Raw genomic sequence first — 19,331 nt, 5'->3', positions numbered from 1 at the left:
GGCAGGTGAGTGGTTAGGAGCCAGCGGTCCCAGATTGCGAGAGGGATGTCCGACTGTCCCACTGGGATCGGGCCTTAACCGGCAGTCAGACATCCCCCGAAGGGTCCCAGATTGGAGAGGGTGCAGGCTGGGCTAAGGGACACCCCCTTCGTTCACAAATTTTGTGCACCAGGCCACTAATAGTGATAATATTAGGAGTGATTAGGAAGGCAAGTGCCCACCTCAAGGACTTCATGGTCTGAAGGTAAACATAGATACAAAAAGGAAATTATTCTTTTAACAAATGAAGCTGTGATTTCAAACAGCAATTTAGGTCATTTACGAATACAAAATATATTATTAAAGAAATGAGCAACAACCCAAAGTTAACCAGCCATGTGGACATTTTGATGTATCTTATTGCAATATAGTGTGAGGGTTAAGGGCAAGGGTCTCTAGTTCCAAGTTCAAATCTTCCGGCTACTTTTGAGTTGTATGACTTTGGTTGAGTTGCTTAAACCCTTTGTGATCTATTTCCTGGTCCATGAACTGGAGAATGTAAAGATGCCTACCTGTTAAACGAGCTAGCTCTTACAGCAATGCCTGCTTAGACCTACACTGGATTCGTGTTAGGTACTACTTCCTTTTCCCTCGCATGCAGTGTGTGCATGTATTCATATTTATATTTATGCATTTAAATTAAGGTGATACACACATACCTTCTTTAAAAATAATATTTTAATTGGCTGCAGATTTATTCTTGAGGGTATAACATCTTATATATAACAAATCTGACACTGTCAAACACAAGCGATTTTTAAATTTATTATTAGAAATGCTTGGTTTGCATTCTTTTATGTCTGTTGCTCACTGATGATATTACTTTGGACATGTTTCTAGGTTTTCTGGGTGAAAGGGTGTAAATGTCTTTAAAGCTCTTGCTACATATTGCTTACTGCTCCAGAAAGCTCTACCCGGTTACACTTTCACATGCATGAAACCTTATCAGGCCGAGCGGAAGGCCGAGGAGGGAGGTGCTGCTGGCAAGTCCCTGAGAGCAGAGAGCTTCTTCTCCCGACCCCACCCCACCCCCATCCCCACCCAGGCTCTCTGCTGCAGAAGATCCAAGGCCAGAAATTTCTACACAGGCTATATTATAAACATCATATTATCAACATCCCAAGCTCACCTTTTTGAAGCAGATTATCATCTGAGAATTTGATTTTATTATATTAATTTTACTTTTTAAGAATTGTACAGACACTGTGTTGGTGAACTTCCCTGATTCCAAGCAGTCAGGGTGCTCAAAGGGTTGGCATTTTATGATTTTATGTCTTACCTTCTGCCTTTAGACCCTTTGCCACTGATTTTTTTTCAAGTGATATTTACAAAAAGAAAGATCCGAGGTTGAACAGGCTGGAGGTGCACCTGCCTGTCAAAGCTCACCTAGGGAAGGACACCTGGCTCCTCCAATGGTTTCCTTTGCCCTGGGTTCTGGGGCTTTGTGTGGATGGACACCACCTTTCCCAGTCCATCATGAGCTGGGAAGAAGCAGCTTACCCTGTGACCCCGACACCACTCCATCCTGGCTCTTGTCCAGTGATCAAGGGGCTGCTGGTTCAAAGAGTGCCCCCTTTGGTGCCACGGAGGCCCCTAGGGCCAAGTGCAGCCTAATCTCCAGATCCCCCGATGGGGAGCAGACAGACATGGGCTTCGTGGTCCAGCTCGGAGCCGCCATCAGCTTTGGGGAGGGCTGAGCATGACCTCAGGAGGGGACGAGCAGGAGCCATTTGTTTATTCTTTGAAATTGGCATCAACAACAGTGATGAGTGACACCCGGAGAATACAGTTCATTTTCACCCTGACAGGTGCGGCATCTGCCCTTTCTCTTGGCACAGCAAGTGCCACTCTGTGAGTGAGATAGCAAACTTCACCTTCACGGAGAGCCTAGCCCTCAGCACCTTCTAGTAAATAACACTGTGCTTCCTTCCCATCCAACCTGCAGTGTCAGTCCTTGAAGCTGATGTTTTGTACTTAAAGGTGTAGCTCTTTATTCCTTGAAATATCCATTCACTAACTGCATTTCCCCCCAACAGTCCAAGCATTGACAAGCTTGTGAAATGATAGGAACGAAAGGGACTTCAACTTTGTATTTTTAATAACATTTTCCTTGACCAAATTATGAAGGCATACATGTCTGAGTCAGAGAACTTGGAAAATACAGAAAAAACACCAAGATAAATAATGTTCCAAGGAATCATAATCTCACCACACAAGAGTAATCACGGTTAACATTTTGGTGAAAGTTCATAATTAAAGAAACTCTTAGGAGAGGCCTGTGTACCCCAGCACGCCCGCTCTGCACACCATCTTGCACCCTGTTTTGAAAACTGGATTGCTCCTAAATCATTCCAGGAAAATTATTAGCTTTCTCAAATGTCTCAGGAGGCGAGTCCATTGGCAGTCACTTCTAGTTTCTCACAGGCTTTGAAGTTGGGAAATTCTTCCTGGAGCTTTTGAACATTGGGCCAGGAGTGGGTCTGTTTGGGTTCTGGTTCCAGCGCTGCCACTTATTGACTGACCACAGGGTGACCTTGGGCTAGCCCAGCCAGGCTGCCCCACCTGAAACCCCTCCCAGCTCCAGCATCCACTCTCCCAGTTCCTTAACCTCTCTGAGCCTCTCTTTCCCAATGAGTCAAATCGTTGAAGTGGATAAGCAGGAAGGGGTGGATTTTTTTTTATTAAAAAAATTTATTCCAATTTTATTTACCTATTAATAGATGTAATTTTTAAGAGCAGTTTTAGGTTCATAGAAAAATGGAGTGAAAGGTATAGTCGGACATCCCCCGAGGGGTCCCAGATTAGAGAGGGTGCAGCCTGGGCTGAGGGACACCCTCCAGTGCACGGATTTCGTGCACCAGCCCTCTAGTCTAAAGAATATATGTATAATCTACATGCCCACTAATTATATTTTTCAAAATAACTAGAGAGAACTATCAGCCATTTCAACTCTACGTCTAGGAAAAAGGGAGGGAATATATCTGAAACTTTGTGGCTCTGCAGATAAACATGAAAATCAGAACAAAGAAGGTGTAATCTTCATTTATTAGGGATAGGTGCTGAACATCACAGGGGATTTAAGCAGTGCCATTCAATTCAGAAGGATGTGAACATGTGTATTGAAACCAATTATATATTCTTAGATAGTATGGCATTTTTTTTCTGGGTTTGAGGTTAAATCAGATGAATGTCTAACAGACATTCAAATATAATGTAAATACACATTATATTTACACTAGTACTGTGTAGTGACTTGCCAGAAAATAGAAGGTCTTTTTTATTATTTTGTTTATAATTGCCTATTCCATAAAGATTTGAAATGGCTTACTAAATTTTATGCAATGCAAAGGGAGTAAACTAGTAATTGACAAAACCTGTGAAAAGGGAAAATAATATGAATAAAATAATAAATCCAGATTAGCACACAGAAGTACAGCTGTACAGTTCCTAGGAGTGGGCCACAAATTTGGCTCTAAATTTCCTCTGCTTAGCCAAAGTAAAGAGAAAAACACATTCTGTTATAAAGTTCACAGGCTTGCAATAAAAATAAAATAAACTAGACCAATGGTTTAACATGAAAACTTTCTTAGGGAAATCTCTACAAATTCTATTTCTCACAACTGGGACTTGATAAGGATTGTGCAACTAAAAATTCAAAATGTTTTATTTTAGTGAGAAACGAGAGTGTAGCCCTGGTCGGTGTGGCTCAGTGGTTGAGCATAGACCTATGAACCAGGAGATCAGAGTTCAATTCCAGGTCAGGGCACATGCCCGGTTGTGTGCTCCATCCCCAGTAGGTGGCATGCAGGAGGCAGTTGATCGATGATTCTCTCTCATCATTGATGTTTCTCTCTCCCTCTTCCTCTCCCTCTCCCTTCTTCTCTCTGAAATCAATAAAAACATATTTAAAAGAAAGAAATGAAAGTGCAGGTATTTTGGGTAGCCAGTTAGGGGAAGATCTATATGTTTTGATGATCAGCTAGGCTGTGGTTAGGGCTAAAGGCCTTCTATCAGAATTGTTAACTACTCAAGGTATTGGCAGGATGAGCTCAAGCCCTTACCATTGCATCACCAAGGGTGAAGGTCAAGGGCTGGGCAAAGGCACCATAGGCAAGTAGGATGCATAATGTAGAGCAGGGAGGATCCAAATGTGATTTCACCATATGATGAACCAGATCAGGAGTCTAATCTCCAATCTGCCTGTTCTGGATCATTTTCCTCCCTAAGCATCTGGTGCCGATGTCCAGGTGTTCTGCTCACTGCTGCTGTGTAATTAATCACCACAACACTTACAAACAGGTTTGGACTCTATTGGTCATGAATTGGGATAAGGAACAGAGGGGATGGCTTGTGTCTTTCCCACAATGTCTGGGGCCTCAGAGAGGGAGACTTACCAATTAGGGGTAATTTGATAGTCGTGAGCTGGAGTCATCTTGAAGCGTCTTTATTTACATGCTGGCCATGGATGCTGGCTGTTGGCTGGGACACCAGTTAGGGTGCTTGCCTGTGGCCTATCCATGGGCCTGGGCTTCCACACAGCCTGGTACATTCTCCCTCTTTGAAGGCATGGAAGGCTCCAGAAACAAGTGCCAGCTGACAAGGCAGAAGCTGCATGACTTTGTGTGACAGGCCCTTAGAAGTTGAGAAGCATCACTTGCAGCCTCTTTTTAAAAATATAGATATATTTTTATTGATTTCAGAGAGGAAGAGAGAGGGAGAGATAGAAACATCAATGATGAGCGAAAATCATTGATCAGCTGCCTCCTGCACACCCCACACTGGGGATTGAGCCCTCAACCCGGGCATGTGCCCTGACTGGTAATGGAACTGTGACCTCTAGGTTCATAGGTCGACGCTCAACCATGGAGTCACACCATCCGGGCCTCTTTTTTTTTTTTTTTTTTTTTTTTTAACTACAAGTAAGTCACAGGTCTACCTACACACCAGGGAGGAGTGTAGACGTAGAGATGCATGTTGGATGGGAAATCTTGTCATCTCAGAAAAATACAACCTGCCCCAAAGCGTGAGAGCTGCTTCCTGCTCTGTGCTGTTGCTCTATTGTCCTTAAAATGCCAGGCAAGAAAAAGTGAGGTTCAGGGAAATAAACTCGCCCAGGCTGTTTCAGCCTGCCTTTTCTGGAACAAATGCAACCCTCAAGACCTCTTGAGACCAGTCCACCTCCCTGGGACTAGGAGTTACACATAAAAACGTGTGAACAGACTCCTCTGGAATAGACAAGCCAAACATTTCCCACCGATGTATCTTTAGGATGTCTTCTTGACTTCAGAACCCTACTACTTGGAAAATCAAAACCCTGGCTGATTTTTTAAAATATGTTACAGAAATAACTAACAAAAATAACTCTTCTGGGCAAAATATACATTCATAATGGTTTTATCCTAAAAGGTAAAAGGCTAGGATACTATTTTTTACAAAAATTAAAAACTGCAGTTTCATATATAAAAGTGAGATAGATGGCTGCCACTTAATTTATTTTCTTAAAGTGCCCATTTAAGTTTCTTCTCAAGTCAGTTGAATTAGTTCGTCAGTTTCACGACCTGAAATCATCACTAAGAGATTTGCCCTTTGAGTCAGTTTGAATGTATTGCCGTACCAAGTATTTATCTCCTGGAACATCCAGCAGATTTCGTTAAAAATTATACTAAATTGATAAATGTCACTGAATCATTAGCATATGATTTCCTACTCATCTGTGCCAAGAGGGTGCTCATGGGTGAAGCCCAACAAACAGGACCACCATGTTCCCATGTAGGGTTCTGGCAAGAAATCTTATCATCTCTGGGATCCCTCTCCTGCTGAGACCACTTAGAAGAGGACTTGGAAGAGTTTGTGATCTTACAAATACTAGTGGAACAGCAAACAATGTGCAAGGATTGGGTTATGGACAGGTTCTTCACTTTCCAGATAAATAATCACGCATCAGGAGAAGAATGGAAGCGCTCAAAGCAATACTCATTTTATTTGATTCATGAAATGAGAAATCAGTTCCTGCATAGCGTAGAGCAATCTCTTTGAAATCCTCAGTATGATGGGAACTGCATCTTTGAGTCATGACTGACTAAACATTCTCACATCCTGGGCTCTTTAACCGGTTCTTTAATTTATCAGTTGCTATGAAGTATGTTAGTGTTTAAAATAAGTGGTTAACATGACAGGTGATGTGAGGTGGTTCTAGAATCTAGATCAAAATGTGACAATATTAAATTTGGGAAGGAAAATAACTTTTAAGTAAACTATGCAACCTAAGGCCTTAGAAATGTGGAAAATTGCAACAAAAGAGGCATGCAAACATTCCTGTGACTATCTCTTCCCTTATATAAATGTATTCATTTATTCAATCAATCAATCTTAAAATCTTTCCTATGTTGCATTAAATAAGACAACTTTAATAACAAGTAAGCTTCAAAATGTATAACAGCTCAAACACATAGAGGTTTATTTCCTGTTTCCTTAACAATGCTGGGTGCATGCACAGGTTAGTGTCAGCGCCTCTTCCATGTGGTCATTCAGGGACTCAGGCTGATGAGGGCTCTGGAATCTTATTGGGTGCCTTTCCATGTCTTTCATTCTAACCAACCAGCAGGAAGGGGGAGAAAGCATGGAGGACTACACGGATGAGGAAATGCATGGAGAAGACATCCTCAAAGTAGTTTTGCATCATTCTAAGACACTTTTCACAGAAAGACAATACAGTCAATGTTCTCAAGAGTTTACATTTTAATGGCCAGATGTAAAGAAACCACGGTAGTCATGTGATTCATGATCCTAGATGTGCATCAGACTCCTCAATAAGGAGTTTTTTTGAAAGCACTTAGCCTGCCAGTCAGTAAGTTTGGTTGCCAGTCAGTAGGTTTGGTTAGAATGCCAGAAGAGGTTCTGAGAGACAACCACATTTGAGGATCACAAAACTTAGAGAAAAATCTCTTAGATTTGCCAGCAAATAATACTAGCCTAATAAAACTTACATATCCCTTTGAGTATCATGAGATAAATATATAATAGTTTATCTATGCACATAGTTTTTTTTAAAAAAATCAATATAATTTCATAACTATCATACAAAGGAGAAATAATATTAAAGTAATTTAAAATAAAATGTGTATTTCAATGAGATGCCCAGGCTTGACTATGGCAAAAAATAAAACATAATAAAATAGTAAAATGCTTACATTTCTAGTGAATGTTTGGATATAAGAAGATGACCAGGAGTTTTTCTGTGCAGTAAGTACAGGCATATGAGAAAGCCAAAGTAGAGATGGATTACCTGAATAAGAAAACTAAAAACTAACCAAAACTTATTTATATATGATAAGAAGCAAGAAAGAAATTAGATTGATTTAGTAATAACATGTCAATAAAACCTAAACTGTCAAAGAATAATATCTACAATAATAAAAGAGAAAGATGCAAATTGATCATACCTTTGCGACACCCACCAGCCAATCAGGAGTGAGTATGCAAATTAACCCAACAAAGATGGGTTGTCATGTTGTTGCCATGGCGACGACGCAGGCTTTCTGCACCGCCCCAGCCGCTCCGGGCTTCTGGGCAGCGTGGGAAGGTGGAAAGGCAGCTCCGGGCCAGAGCAAAGGCGGTGCTGGCAGCCAGGGGAAGGAAGGCCCATTCTTGCATGAATCTTCATGCGTCGGGCCTCTAGTAAATAAATAAAAAGATAATTTTGCACATGAGCTGGGCTTTAGTATGTGTATTGTAAAACTAATTCTCTTTGTTGTGATACAGGATGAGGAAGTGCCCAAGTATATAGAAACCTATATTTTATCTTAATAACCCATGACATTCAAGGCAAACATTCATTTTCTGGAACTTATAAAGGTCATATCCTTAAGATAGATATTGGAGAAGTGATGATGGATTAGAAAAAAGAAACAATGATATAAGAATGATCAAGAAGTGGGAAACCTCTGGAGGCAATGCCAGCATGAGGCAGAAAGACAAGAACCCCCAAACAATTTCAATATGTAGTTTTTGCAAAGTGGACTTCTTATCATGCTGTAAAATTATTTAAAAGCACATGGGAGACAAGAACACAGTCAAAGTATGTCATTGATGTCTACAACTGGGTAACAGCTGATTCTAATGTTTTTTAGAAAGGACTTACATCTATGTATTTGCAACCGTGCGTGTTGCTTTTGTAGTACAGCTGCACTGAAATCACTTCAAGTAAGTGCGTAGTGGGAACACTTGTGCAATACGTTCAATTGGCAGACTGAAGACGGTTAACAAATTACTGAATTTTGAGCAAATGTGTTCCATTTAAGCTTTCTTCTCTATAGCCAACTTGCATGCTGGGCCTTTTGTGTACAGTCTCATAAAAGCTTTTCAAAACTTTTCACTACAAATTTTTGCTTGTAGTAGGGTTGATTTACCAGGACATTCAATAAAAAATCTTTCATTTCACTGGTTGGGACTGTCCTGCACATCGCAGGACCCCAGCACAACCTCTCCCATTAAGTGGCTGTGGCGACCGTGAGCTGTTCAAACCCCTACAGAACCAGTACCATCCCCAGGAAGAACAGCAGTCACATATGAAGCACAAAGCAAGCATGCTGCTCATTGAACTGGCAACCCTGAAGGCCCTTCTGAGCAAACACCCTATTTGGTCGTGGAAGCAATTTGCAGCAGAAAACCTGAGAGGCGGACCTGCCCATTAATCACTGGGTGAACAGGATGAGAAGTTCTTTTTTACTCCAGCTGAGTGACAGCTTTCTGGTCCAGACCGATGACAGCTGTGGGCTTGAGCTTTCTTCGCTATTTTTCCCTTTGAGCCATTTCCTTTTATTTTGGTCAAGCTGCCATGGACTGAAGGACTCCCCTGGGTCCACAGTCACATTCCTCCTTTTGGAAAGAACCAATGTGGCCTTCTTGAAGAATTTGTCCTCAAGCATCTGGCTGTCCTCACCTCTCTAGGAGCAGCTCAATGTGCCTCCCAGTGGAGGTCAAGGGCAGGGCCTGCTGGACAGCCCTGGCTATGTTATGCTTCCTTCCAGGCACACCAGGTGCATCTGTGCCCCGCAGTGCTCATGCCTGCATTCCTCCAACTTCTGGAAGACTCTCTTACCTGGAAAAGTGATGAGGGGCAGAGAGGGGGTTCCTGTAGAGTAGAGAGCAAAAGGAAGAAGGAAGAGAGTGTCCAAGTAGAGTGAGAAGAGTCAGTGAGACCAAGAGAGTGAGAAAAATTGAATTGAGATCTCATACGTGGGGATGTCCCAACAGTCTCGCTGCCCATTCCTTGCTACCACCAGAGTTCTCCACAGACTCTTCCTACAACTCCCAATGCCAGCTGCAAGGTTCAGACTGTGTAGTAGCTCAGATCTGCCAATAGCACTGGTAGACTGGACAATGACACACAGATTGTTTTTTTCCATCTTTGGGATTTGGAGCAATCTCTAGAGTTGCAAAAGCTTGCCTTGTCACAAGAATGTTTCTGAAGGTCCTCGATGTCTGACCTTGACTATGTGCTTCTGGGAACAGTGGCACAGCCATCCAGGGTGGCAGAGACCAACTGGGATGTGGAATTGACCACCAGCTCCTTTTTGCTCTTGCCAAAGTACCTGAAATACCTATTCTGGGAATTTGGGTTTCTATTCTTTCTTTCAAAGGGCCCTTTAGGGGCAACAGGCAACATACATGGTCTATGTTTGGCCACCGTAGCCCAAAAAGGATGCGTTGGCTACAGATGTCAATTATTGGCATTTTGACAGGAGTGTATTTCTATTTCTAAGTGTATTTGCTCAGCTAGGAAGCATTTGCTGATGACAAGCTGTATTGGTGCCAAAACTCTATTAGAAAACAGTCTTGTTCTGAAAATGGCTTGCCTCCCAAGAGTCGTTGTTAAGAAAATTCTTTCTCCACAGGCAATATCTGCACTTAAGACATTAACTTTTGGAAGAAAATAAGGCTTGGAATCTTTGTCGTATAACACAATGTGTGCACACAGTAGGTTCTCCATGGCAGCATGCTGAAGGAAAGGATCTATGTGCTGTTCATGCATGCACATTGAGGGAGAGTGGGGACCAACAGCCCCAGAGAAAACTTCACACCCTGGAGTCTGAATGCCAAGGCTCCTACCTCCCTTGCAAAGGGCACAGCATAATGCTGGCTTCAAGACCTCTGAGATTCTAGCACATTCTGCTCTAATCCTGTGTGCATGAGTAGGAAGGCCAAGTGCTTCCCAGGTAGGGACAGCAAAACAGTTTGCTGCTTGAAGAAGAATGGGATTATTGGTGAATGAAGCCAGCATCCTGGGTGGTAACAAAAAAGGGAATTGGTAGAAAATGCATCATCCAAGTTGGATTAACTTAGGTCAGTGGCCTGGGCAAGTTCCCAGGATATCCAGCCAGATGTAGGGCCTCTGAGAAGCACAAGGCTAGAATGTGTGTGATGACATAGAGTGGGGTGAGAGGCAGGGTCATGGGGACTCAGCGGAGGCCACCCTGGACCCCTAAACCAGTGGCACACACTTTCCCTGCCATCCGTTACATCTGGGCCAATCTCAAGGCTACTGGACATCTGCCTGGTTTTTTGTGTTTTTTTTAATGGACACATTTTCTCTCTATCAACAGTCTGCACGGAACATAAGTGAAGTAATCCAGCAATTTCCTTCCTATCCCACTGCGTGTCTGCTGCTTAGTCATTCTGTGTTCTCTTTGCTTTGGATCAAAGTGCCTCTTGGTACCAAAAGCTACATTATTCTATTCATCTGCATGTAAGCCAAGATCCTGACCATTCTGGTTTTGTTGTTGTTGCGTTTGTTTAAAGCTTAGCCATTTTCCATTCTGGGCAGTTACAACTCTGTTTACTATGAGTTCCTCTGTGTAAATGTTTTTCCCGTTCCCAGCCTCCAGCTGCTGCGTGAGCCATAACTCATCCCCACGTTATCAGTACAAAGTCAGGGGATGATGAATTTGGGAGGCTTAACTTGAAGGTACGAGGGAGGATGGGGAGGGGGAAGAAGAAAACTATTTATGAGAGGCCATGGGGCTGAATAGAAATAAGACCAAAAAAATAAGCTAACTACATATCATCAGGAGAAAATATCACATCTACTTCCTGCAAGATGCTATCATTATGAAGAATGAAGCTTATTCTGGAGTATTTAGTTGATAGAAAATCTATCCTGTGGTCCCAAGATAAGACTGACCCATCCTGACCTCCTCCCGATCTCATACATCCCAGCTCTTTACCAGCCTCCTTCTTCTGGTCCTTGGGCTGAGCTCACAACTTAGTTGAATAGTCAGGGTTCTTTCCTTTGCAGGTGACTCACACTGCCTTAAGCATAAAAGGACTTTATGGATTCACGTGTTAGGAAGGATACTATGAAAGCTCCCAGGTCAAATAAAAAAAAAAAATACAAGAAGCAGGACTATATAACTGGAACCAGGATCCTTTCCCCGCTCCTTCCCCCAACTCTCACCTCTGTGTGTTGTTGGAATGTTCTATTCTTCAGACAGGAGCTCCATGTGCTATAGGAAGATGCCGCTATGTAAAAGTCCCATATTCTCGTCCTCACAGTTCAGCAACCCTAGAGGAAAGAATGTCTGTCTCACAACATCCACATGCAATTCTGGAGTTGTATGTGGATGCTGTGAGGCAGGGCTATGAGTCCAAAAGACTAGATTGGCCTGATTGGATGAGTCCATGTGTGGGGAGGAGGATCTAGTGCCAGAAGAAAGGCAAGAGGGGAAAGAAAAACATGCCTGGCAGTGAAAAACAGCCTTTGCCACAGTCCTCTACACCACCCGTCATAAACCTTTCATCTGAGGATGAAAAGCAGTGCAACCCTAAACCTGGCCTGAAATGTAACAGCACGTGAAGTGCTACCTGGAAATATTACCTGTAAATCACTTAGCAAATCAAAAGGTCACATGTTTCCTGAGCATCTCCATTATAATGAGAAGTGGTCAGCTTGTTGGGCTTCATTCTCAGCTTTGCTCTGTCTTATTGAGTTATCTCGGTTAGTGCATCTCTCTGCCCTTGGTTTCTTCATTAGAAAAGGGATGCCCTTCTCACAGGGTCATGGTCAGTATTAATGGCCTAGTTTGTGTTGGGGTCAAAGGTGTTAGAGATGAGTGGCTAGAGGAACCATCAGGTCCCCAAGGCTCATAGTGCCTCTCCTGGGACTCTTCATGACAAACCTTGGAAACTGGCTCACAGTAGGGATTTTATATAGTTGCTAGGATCAAATAAGTTCAAACTTCCCCCTTGCTGTGTGAGGGAAAGATGCTGACTCAGCATTATGTCCCACGCACACCGTCAAACTCCTGGACTTCATCCTGTTTGAGTTTCTCTCTCTCTCCCTCTCTGTACGTTCAGGAGTGTACACATTTCTGTCCAGCACTCTGAAGTCTCTGGAAGAGAAGGACCATATCCACCGAGTCCTGGACAAGATCACGGACACCTTGATCCATCTGATGGCCAAGTCAGGCCTGACTCTGCAGCAGCAGCACCAGCGCCTGGCCCAGCTCCTCCTCATCCTCTCCCACATCAGACACATGAGGTGAGGCACCCCTGGTTCCCCACAGGACAGACATAAAGAAAACAAACCCCCAAATAGGCACTACAGATTCCCCCAGGAAGGGCTGGTACCTGGATGTGGACAGCACACTTGGAACAGTTTCTGGCATGTAATAAGCATAAAGAAGGAGGCTTCAAACCTATTTGGGGCATAGGACAAGTGTAAGAGAAGGCTTCAGAGAGAGAGTGATATTTACATTCAATTTGAAGCATGTACAAGGTCTTACAAGGGGGAGAGTGCGCAGTGTGCATGTCGGGGGAAGAGGGCAAGTTTGGTCATTCACGTTGTCCCACGTGATCAAGGGAAGTCATTGAGGGCACCCATCCTCTGAAGGCACTGGGTATGTCCACTGTGGTTCCTGCGTCATACTCTCCTTACTTCACTGGGAAATCCTAAACAAGAGACTCTGTGCCCAGATGCGTCATGGAGGGTCAATGTTGACTCCTCCATCCTTCTCAAATCTCTTCTTGTCACCTCTACTGCCATCACCCTAGGCCTAGTCCAAGCCACAATCATTTCCTGCTGAGTTTCTACACCAGCCACCTCACACTTCTCCCTGCCTCCAATCTTGATCTGTTCAAATTCATTCTCCATGATGGAGAGTGACCATCCTAATAGCAAATCTGGTCATGTCGCTTCCTTACTTAAAACCATGCAATGGCTTCCCATTGTTTTAGATAAAAGTGAAAATCACTTTATTTTGCTTATGCTACTCTTGTATGCTCTACCAGTGGTTCTCAACCTTTCTAATGCCGCGACCCTTTAATACAGTTCCTCATGTTGTTGTGACCCCCAACCATAAAATTATTTTCGTTGCTACTTCATAGTTGTAGTTTTGCTACTGTTAATAAATCGTAATGTAAATATCTGTGTTTTCCAATGGTCTTAGGCTCTACAGCAGCGGTTCAGAACCGCTAGAAGGGTCGCCTAAGACCATTGGAAAACAGATATTTACATTACGATTCATAACAGTAGCAAAACTACAGCTATGAAGTAGCAATGAAAATAATTTTATGGTTGGGGGTCACCACAACATGAGGAACTGTATTAAAGGGTCGCGGCATTAGAAAGGTTGAGACCCACTGGTAGAGCATACAAGAGTAGCATAAGCAAAATAAAGTGATTTTTACTTTTATCTAAAACAATGGGAAGCCATTGCATCCCTACTTCACTCTGTAGGGCGTCCTCACCGTCTGAGCTGTAGCCATAAACAACTGTTCTGTGAGTCATGGGGGAGTCTACTTGGGGCTGCCTATTGTCTGGGCATCTCTGTTTATCTCTGCTGGGCTCCCTCACCCATCTGTGAGGCAGCTGATTGAGGCTGGGCACAGCTGGGGGATGGCTTCAGGCTGCAGGCCTGCAGGTTGGCCAGGTGCCTCTGTTCCTTAGCCTCCTATTCCCACAGGTTGGCTGGACATATTATTTTCTTAGAAATGGCAGAGGCATAAGAAAGCCAGCCAGGTTGGACAAGTGCATGTTAATCTTTTAATTAAGTCACACCTACTAACATTCTATTGGCCAAGCAAGTCACATGATGGAGCCCAAAGTCAAGATCATGGACACGTGGTGCAGGGAGGGCATATTTCCGAAGGGAATGCTAACCTATCATAGCTTAGATATCACTCCTTGTAGGAAGCATCTCCTGACCCTGAAGGCCTACGTGGGACTTCATCTGTTCTTCCTGGTTGTCATTGGCCATTGTATTATCTTTCTTCTCCATTAGACTGTAATGTTGTGAGGCAGCTATCACTATCCATCTTGCGTACACTGTGTACTCAATACCACGTAGCATAGGGCTTGGCCCATTGTAACTATGCAATAAATATTTTCTACTAGACCTGAGGAAGGGTCTTACCCGAGGAAAAAGGGTCTCTCAGTTATACAAGGTGAAAGCGGCCTCATTTCCATTCTAAATAGGCATGTAAATTGGCTGGCCAGAGGCTTAGTGGATATTGTTCTCATGGAAAAACAAACAACAACAAAAAACACCTCGGCCTGCAGGGAAGAGATGAAGAAAGTGGTGGATTTTTCACTCCCCAGAAATGAGGTGAAGTCATGACAGTAGGGGGACAAGTAGCCATGTGTGACCTTGGGCTGACAGCAGAACCTTAGGAATGAGAAAGAGATTCCTTTTCTTAGTGGCTATGAGGGAAGGGCTGAGTGCCTGAAAAGGGACACATTGCATTTTAAGGGGCTTTCGAACCTTGAGACTGCATCAAATGACAAGAAGTTTGTCCATTAAAGTCCCAGATGCCACTTCCCTGGAGACAACTTTGCAAATGGTTAGCTTCTTGAGAAAATAAATAATCTTTCTTTTTTTGTATCCTCCACAGTGCCCTATATGAAGTCTTTTATGTCGTATATGCTCACAGCGTTATTACTAAGTGAATAAATAAAAGAACAAATTACTTGAGTATTTCCCTTACTCTATGAATTTGAAATTTCCAAATAATAGCTTCCACTTGACGAAGTTTGGGAGACAGCGATTGCAGTTCCTGTTTTCAGGAATTTCCCCCAAATCCCTGTGTCACAGGTGAAGGACTCACCTTGGCCAGGTGGAATAGGTGACTGCATTTGGAATATACATTTCCAAACCTTTGCCATCTGTTTTCCTGGATGAATATTGCAAAGAGGGGAGGGGGGAATGTGCCAGATTTACATAATCTTCTGCCAAATTTCCTACCTTCTCCTTGAAGAAATGTATTAGCTTTCAGTCTGAGCTAGGAATTTCAAAGGTGTTGTAGCAACCCTGTATTGTAGATGAAGATTTTTATTTGTTGGTAGGAATTGCTGAATTTTCAAATCTATTGATAGCTTTTCAGCATTAGCAAACCTAATTAGTTAATACCAGATAAACCTGCACTGAATGTGCTGGCCTTGGCCGGTGTTGCTGGAAAGGTGTGGATGAGGGAAGGATGAGGGGACAACGGCATGAGCTCTCCAGAGCGGTTTGAATTGTGTGAAATGTGGAGAGAAGTTGCTATTCTGCTGAAAGCTTTGAGCATTCTCTCTCTCCCTTTCACTGGTTCTCTCTCTCTCTCTCTCTCTCTCTCTCTCTCTCTCTCTCTCTCTCACACACACACACACTAACATTTTGGTTCCTCATTATTATAATCTATTCAAATCTCAGAACTCTGTATTGTTAAGCTTGGGCCCAGCCATATATTTTTACTCAGAGAACTTGACACTAGATTTCATCTAACTGTAAATGTGATTCATTAGGTTTCATGAGCCGGGGGACATTTCACTTTAAGGGGATTTGAAGTAAAACAAACAGCAACAACAAAACAAGCAGAGGCCACTTAAACCCCTGATTTCGGTGGTTGTGTTGTAAGGCCCGAACAGCTTGGATGCTGTGTTTTCATAGCAGGGCAGGTCTCCAACGGGTGCTGACCTTTCCCCTTCTAAAAATGCAAATATATTCTAGAACATTCTCTTGGTCCTGCCTACTCATGCTAGTTTTTAAAGTTTCAAGGTAGATAATAGCTGTTCTACGTTTTTCCTGGTAGAGTGGTGGACACAGAGCAGAGTGGGGCTGGTGGAGGAGAACAGAGGAGAGCGTGGTAAAGGAGAGATGCTATGTACCTGCATTTCCCTACGACTATCAACTCCCTAGTTTCCGGACATTTACCACGTTCTTGGCACAGCTGTAGGCCTATAGGATGGGCAAATTGCTGCCCCTCGTGGAACTTGCAGTGTGTATGTTGATGAGTGTGTGCGCGTGGGGGGTCAAGGATAAATATTAATACAGACATACACGAAAAGAAGAATTTCAGGAAGGAACATAGCGTTACGTCACAGGGCATGGCTGGGCTGCAGGGGCTGAGGCCGTGGCCTCTCTGGGGAGGTGGGTTGGAAGGTCGGGGACTTGCACTTGGGGCAGCAGGACAGCAGGTGCAGACACCCTGAGTCTGGAAGGAAACGCGCTTGGTTTCTTCAGCGGACAGCACGAACCCAGTGTGGGGAGAGAGGCAGGGGGTGCGCTGAGAGGTGGGGGCAGCCACTTCAGTTACATCTCGCAGAGCAAGAAAAGACATGTAGATGCTCTTCTGAGTTAAGTGGAAAGCCCTTTTAAGCAAGAGACCTTCTTGAACGGTCTTCCACATTTAAAAAAAGTCCCTCCGACTGGGCTGTATATCTCTCTGATCGGTTCTCTGTTGAGCTGTATTGCAGCTAGAAGGGAATAGAACCTCATTTGAGTTCATGGGAGGGAGCTGCACAGCACAGCAAACCCTAAAATGGCTCTTTAAACAGGAAGAACGATTGGCACACGTGTTTGGAGTGTTCACTGTTGCTGTCTGGGAGTGTCAGGGCCTGGGGTTTGTGATGGTCTGACGCATCCTCTCTCTGTGTCTTCCCCCCGACCCCCACGCAGTAACAAAGGCATGGAGCATCTGTACAACATCAAGTGCAAGAACGTGGTGCCCCTCTACGACCTGCTGCTGGAGATGCTGGATGCCCACCGCCTGCATGCCCCAGCCAACCGCGGGGGCGCCCCCACGGAGGAGCCACACCAGGGCCAGATGGCCACCACAGGCCCAACTTTACCACATTCCCTGCCAACGTATTACATCAGTGGGGAGGCAGAGGGTTTCCCCAACACGGTCTGAGAGCTCCCCACCCCCCCACGTGTCTGAGAATCCCCGCAGCGTTCTCCCCACGTCATACACCACAGCAAAATTCTGCTCCTGAACACACTCCGGCTTGCACCCAGCACCACGGCTTCCTCCTCTGAGGGGCCTGCGCCTGCTTGCTCAGTCCTTAGGGGCGCGCCTTCTTTTGGGAACAGCCAGAGGGATCCGGGGCTAACTTCTTGGAGAGAGCTCTCCTTCTCCCTTTGCCACGTTGCTAAGCGTGAGGATTCCCGGAGCTGGTCGTGACTGAACTCGGGCTCCGAGCTGGGGCTCAGATGAGTGTGCATTGAAGCTACTTACCGAGAGCCAGGCCTGGGGAGTGGACGTGGCGCCTCTGTGAAGCACTTTCTAATGAATCTAAGCCACAGGAGAGAATTGAAAGTGGCTCCCGTAACTGCCGAGTTGGGGCAAGCTAGGTGGAGGGTTTATTATAGCATCCTCTTGTATTCCTATAGTCATGTATCTTTTTATTAAACACCTTCAAGCTTCTGCTCTGTTGCTTGGCTGTAGCTGCCTGTCCTGTGATTGTCTATTCATTTCCCCTATAGGAATACAAGATGCACACAGGGAAGGAAGACCCCCTAGCTGTCCACTTCAGACACTGCACCTCCGGATTGGCCGAGTGCTCTCCCATTGGCTTCCGAGAGCACTGCGTCCAGTCCTGGGTCCCGGTGGGTCCTTGCTTCCCCCGGACCTGTGGAAAACAGCACGTTATCCCAGCTAAGTCACCTCCAGGGCCCCCGTGAAGGGTACATTCTTGGTTTTTTTCTGTTTGTTTTATAAAAGAGAGCCCTCTCCCCGCAGGACCCACCTGCTGTGCTGTGGTCTCCCACTTACCGCCCAGGGCGCTCTCCGTGGCTCTCCCTGGTGTGTAATTTCCATGGAAGGTGGAACTCGTCATGGGTAGTGCCCAGCCTCTGACCAAGATCGCTTTAAAGGAGTGGGCACCCTAGTGACCCTTGAAGCCCCGGGGCACTGGGCCACATGAGCACATGTGCACGATTGTCGGGACTAGAGCACAGCGAGGAGGGCAGGGTGGACACTGGATGACCCTGGGAGGCTCCGAGGGGCCCTGCCACACTGCACTGTGGCTGCCCTGGGACTCGGGGCCTGGCCTCCTTTTCTTTATTTCCCCGCATGGCCCCGATGGAAAGCAGCAGCAGTGGGCAGCTGCGTCCCTACAGTTGGCCCAGCACACTCTGAAGCCGGGGTGGGTGTTGGGGGGGCGAGGAGAGGAGCACCCCCTCTTCAGGCGCCTGGGCTTGCTCAGACTACACGTGCCCTTGCTTACTAAGAGATCATCCCAGCAGAAGGGTTGGGCCTGGGGAGGGGGGAACTGCCCCTAGAGCTCATTTCCTTAAACTCCGCAAGCCAGGAGCGGGAGACTAGGCTTGAGCCCCAGGAATCTATTGACCTAGAGACGAAAAAAGAAAGTCTCACACCAGCCAAGGGCAGCCTTCCCCAGGACTCTTGCTTGTAGAGAGCACTTCCGGGTTTCCTCTTCTCAGCTCAAAAGCAAGTTTGGCTTCTGCCGGTGACCCCCCTGTCTGTCATTTGAACCCCACCGGGAGGTGAGGTGTGGGCCAGTAGCCCAGCCAAGCTCCCAGGGCTTCTCCGGGGATGCCTGTGCCACAGAGTGGATTTCACTCGTTTCTAATTGCCCAGCCAGTGGCCGCCAAAGGACTGGGAACCAGGGAGGGTCAGGAAAAAAAAAAAGAAATAAGTTGTTTCCATACACGCGCATCTAAATTTGGGGGCAGTTTTATGTGTCATCATTCAGAATATGTTTGGTACATAATTCCTTTGTTGTTGTTTTGTTTAATAAGCACCTTATATAGTATAATATATATATTTTTGAAATTGCAATGCTTGTTTATCAGACAACTGAATGTAGTACTTCTGTTCTGGATTTGATTTGACTGGGTTAACGTGCAAAACCAACAAACATATTCAGTTTTTTGTTTGTTTTTTTTGTAAGTAGTCATTAATGCCTAAGGCCTGGTGATTATTCATTTAAATGAAGATCACATTTCATATCAACTTCTGTATCCACAGTAGACAAAACAGCACTAATCCAGATGCCTATTGTTGGATATTGAATG

General features: G+C 44.8%; 1 protein-coding gene across 3 annotated transcripts in view; it reads left to right on the top strand.

Moving 5' to 3' along the window:
• ESR1 (estrogen receptor 1) overlaps positions 1-18,652 on the top strand; it is a gene marked incomplete at its 5' end in the record, with an annotated part of 210,033 nt that extends 191,381 nt beyond the window's left edge. For all 3 annotated transcript variants that reach the window (XM_080663605.1, XM_080663604.1, XM_080663606.1), the window contains 2 exons: positions 12,394-12,577; positions 16,971-18,652. In XM_080663605.1, the coding sequence (XP_080519731.1) occupies positions 12,394-12,577; positions 16,971-17,205 (419 nt within the window). In that variant the 3' untranslated portion in view covers positions 17,206-18,652. The remainder of the gene's footprint in view (positions 1-12,393; positions 12,578-16,970) is intronic.
• Between the last annotated feature and the right edge of the window lie 679 nt (positions 18,653-19,331).

The sequence above is a fragment of the Plecotus auritus genome (genome assembly GCF_963455305.1).
Source record: "Plecotus auritus genome assembly, chromosome: 4".
NCBI lineage: Eukaryota > Metazoa > Chordata > Mammalia > Chiroptera > Vespertilionidae > Plecotus > Plecotus auritus.
The sequence above is the reverse complement of the archived record's forward strand: the minus strand, read 5'-3'. Positions and strand labels throughout refer to the sequence as shown.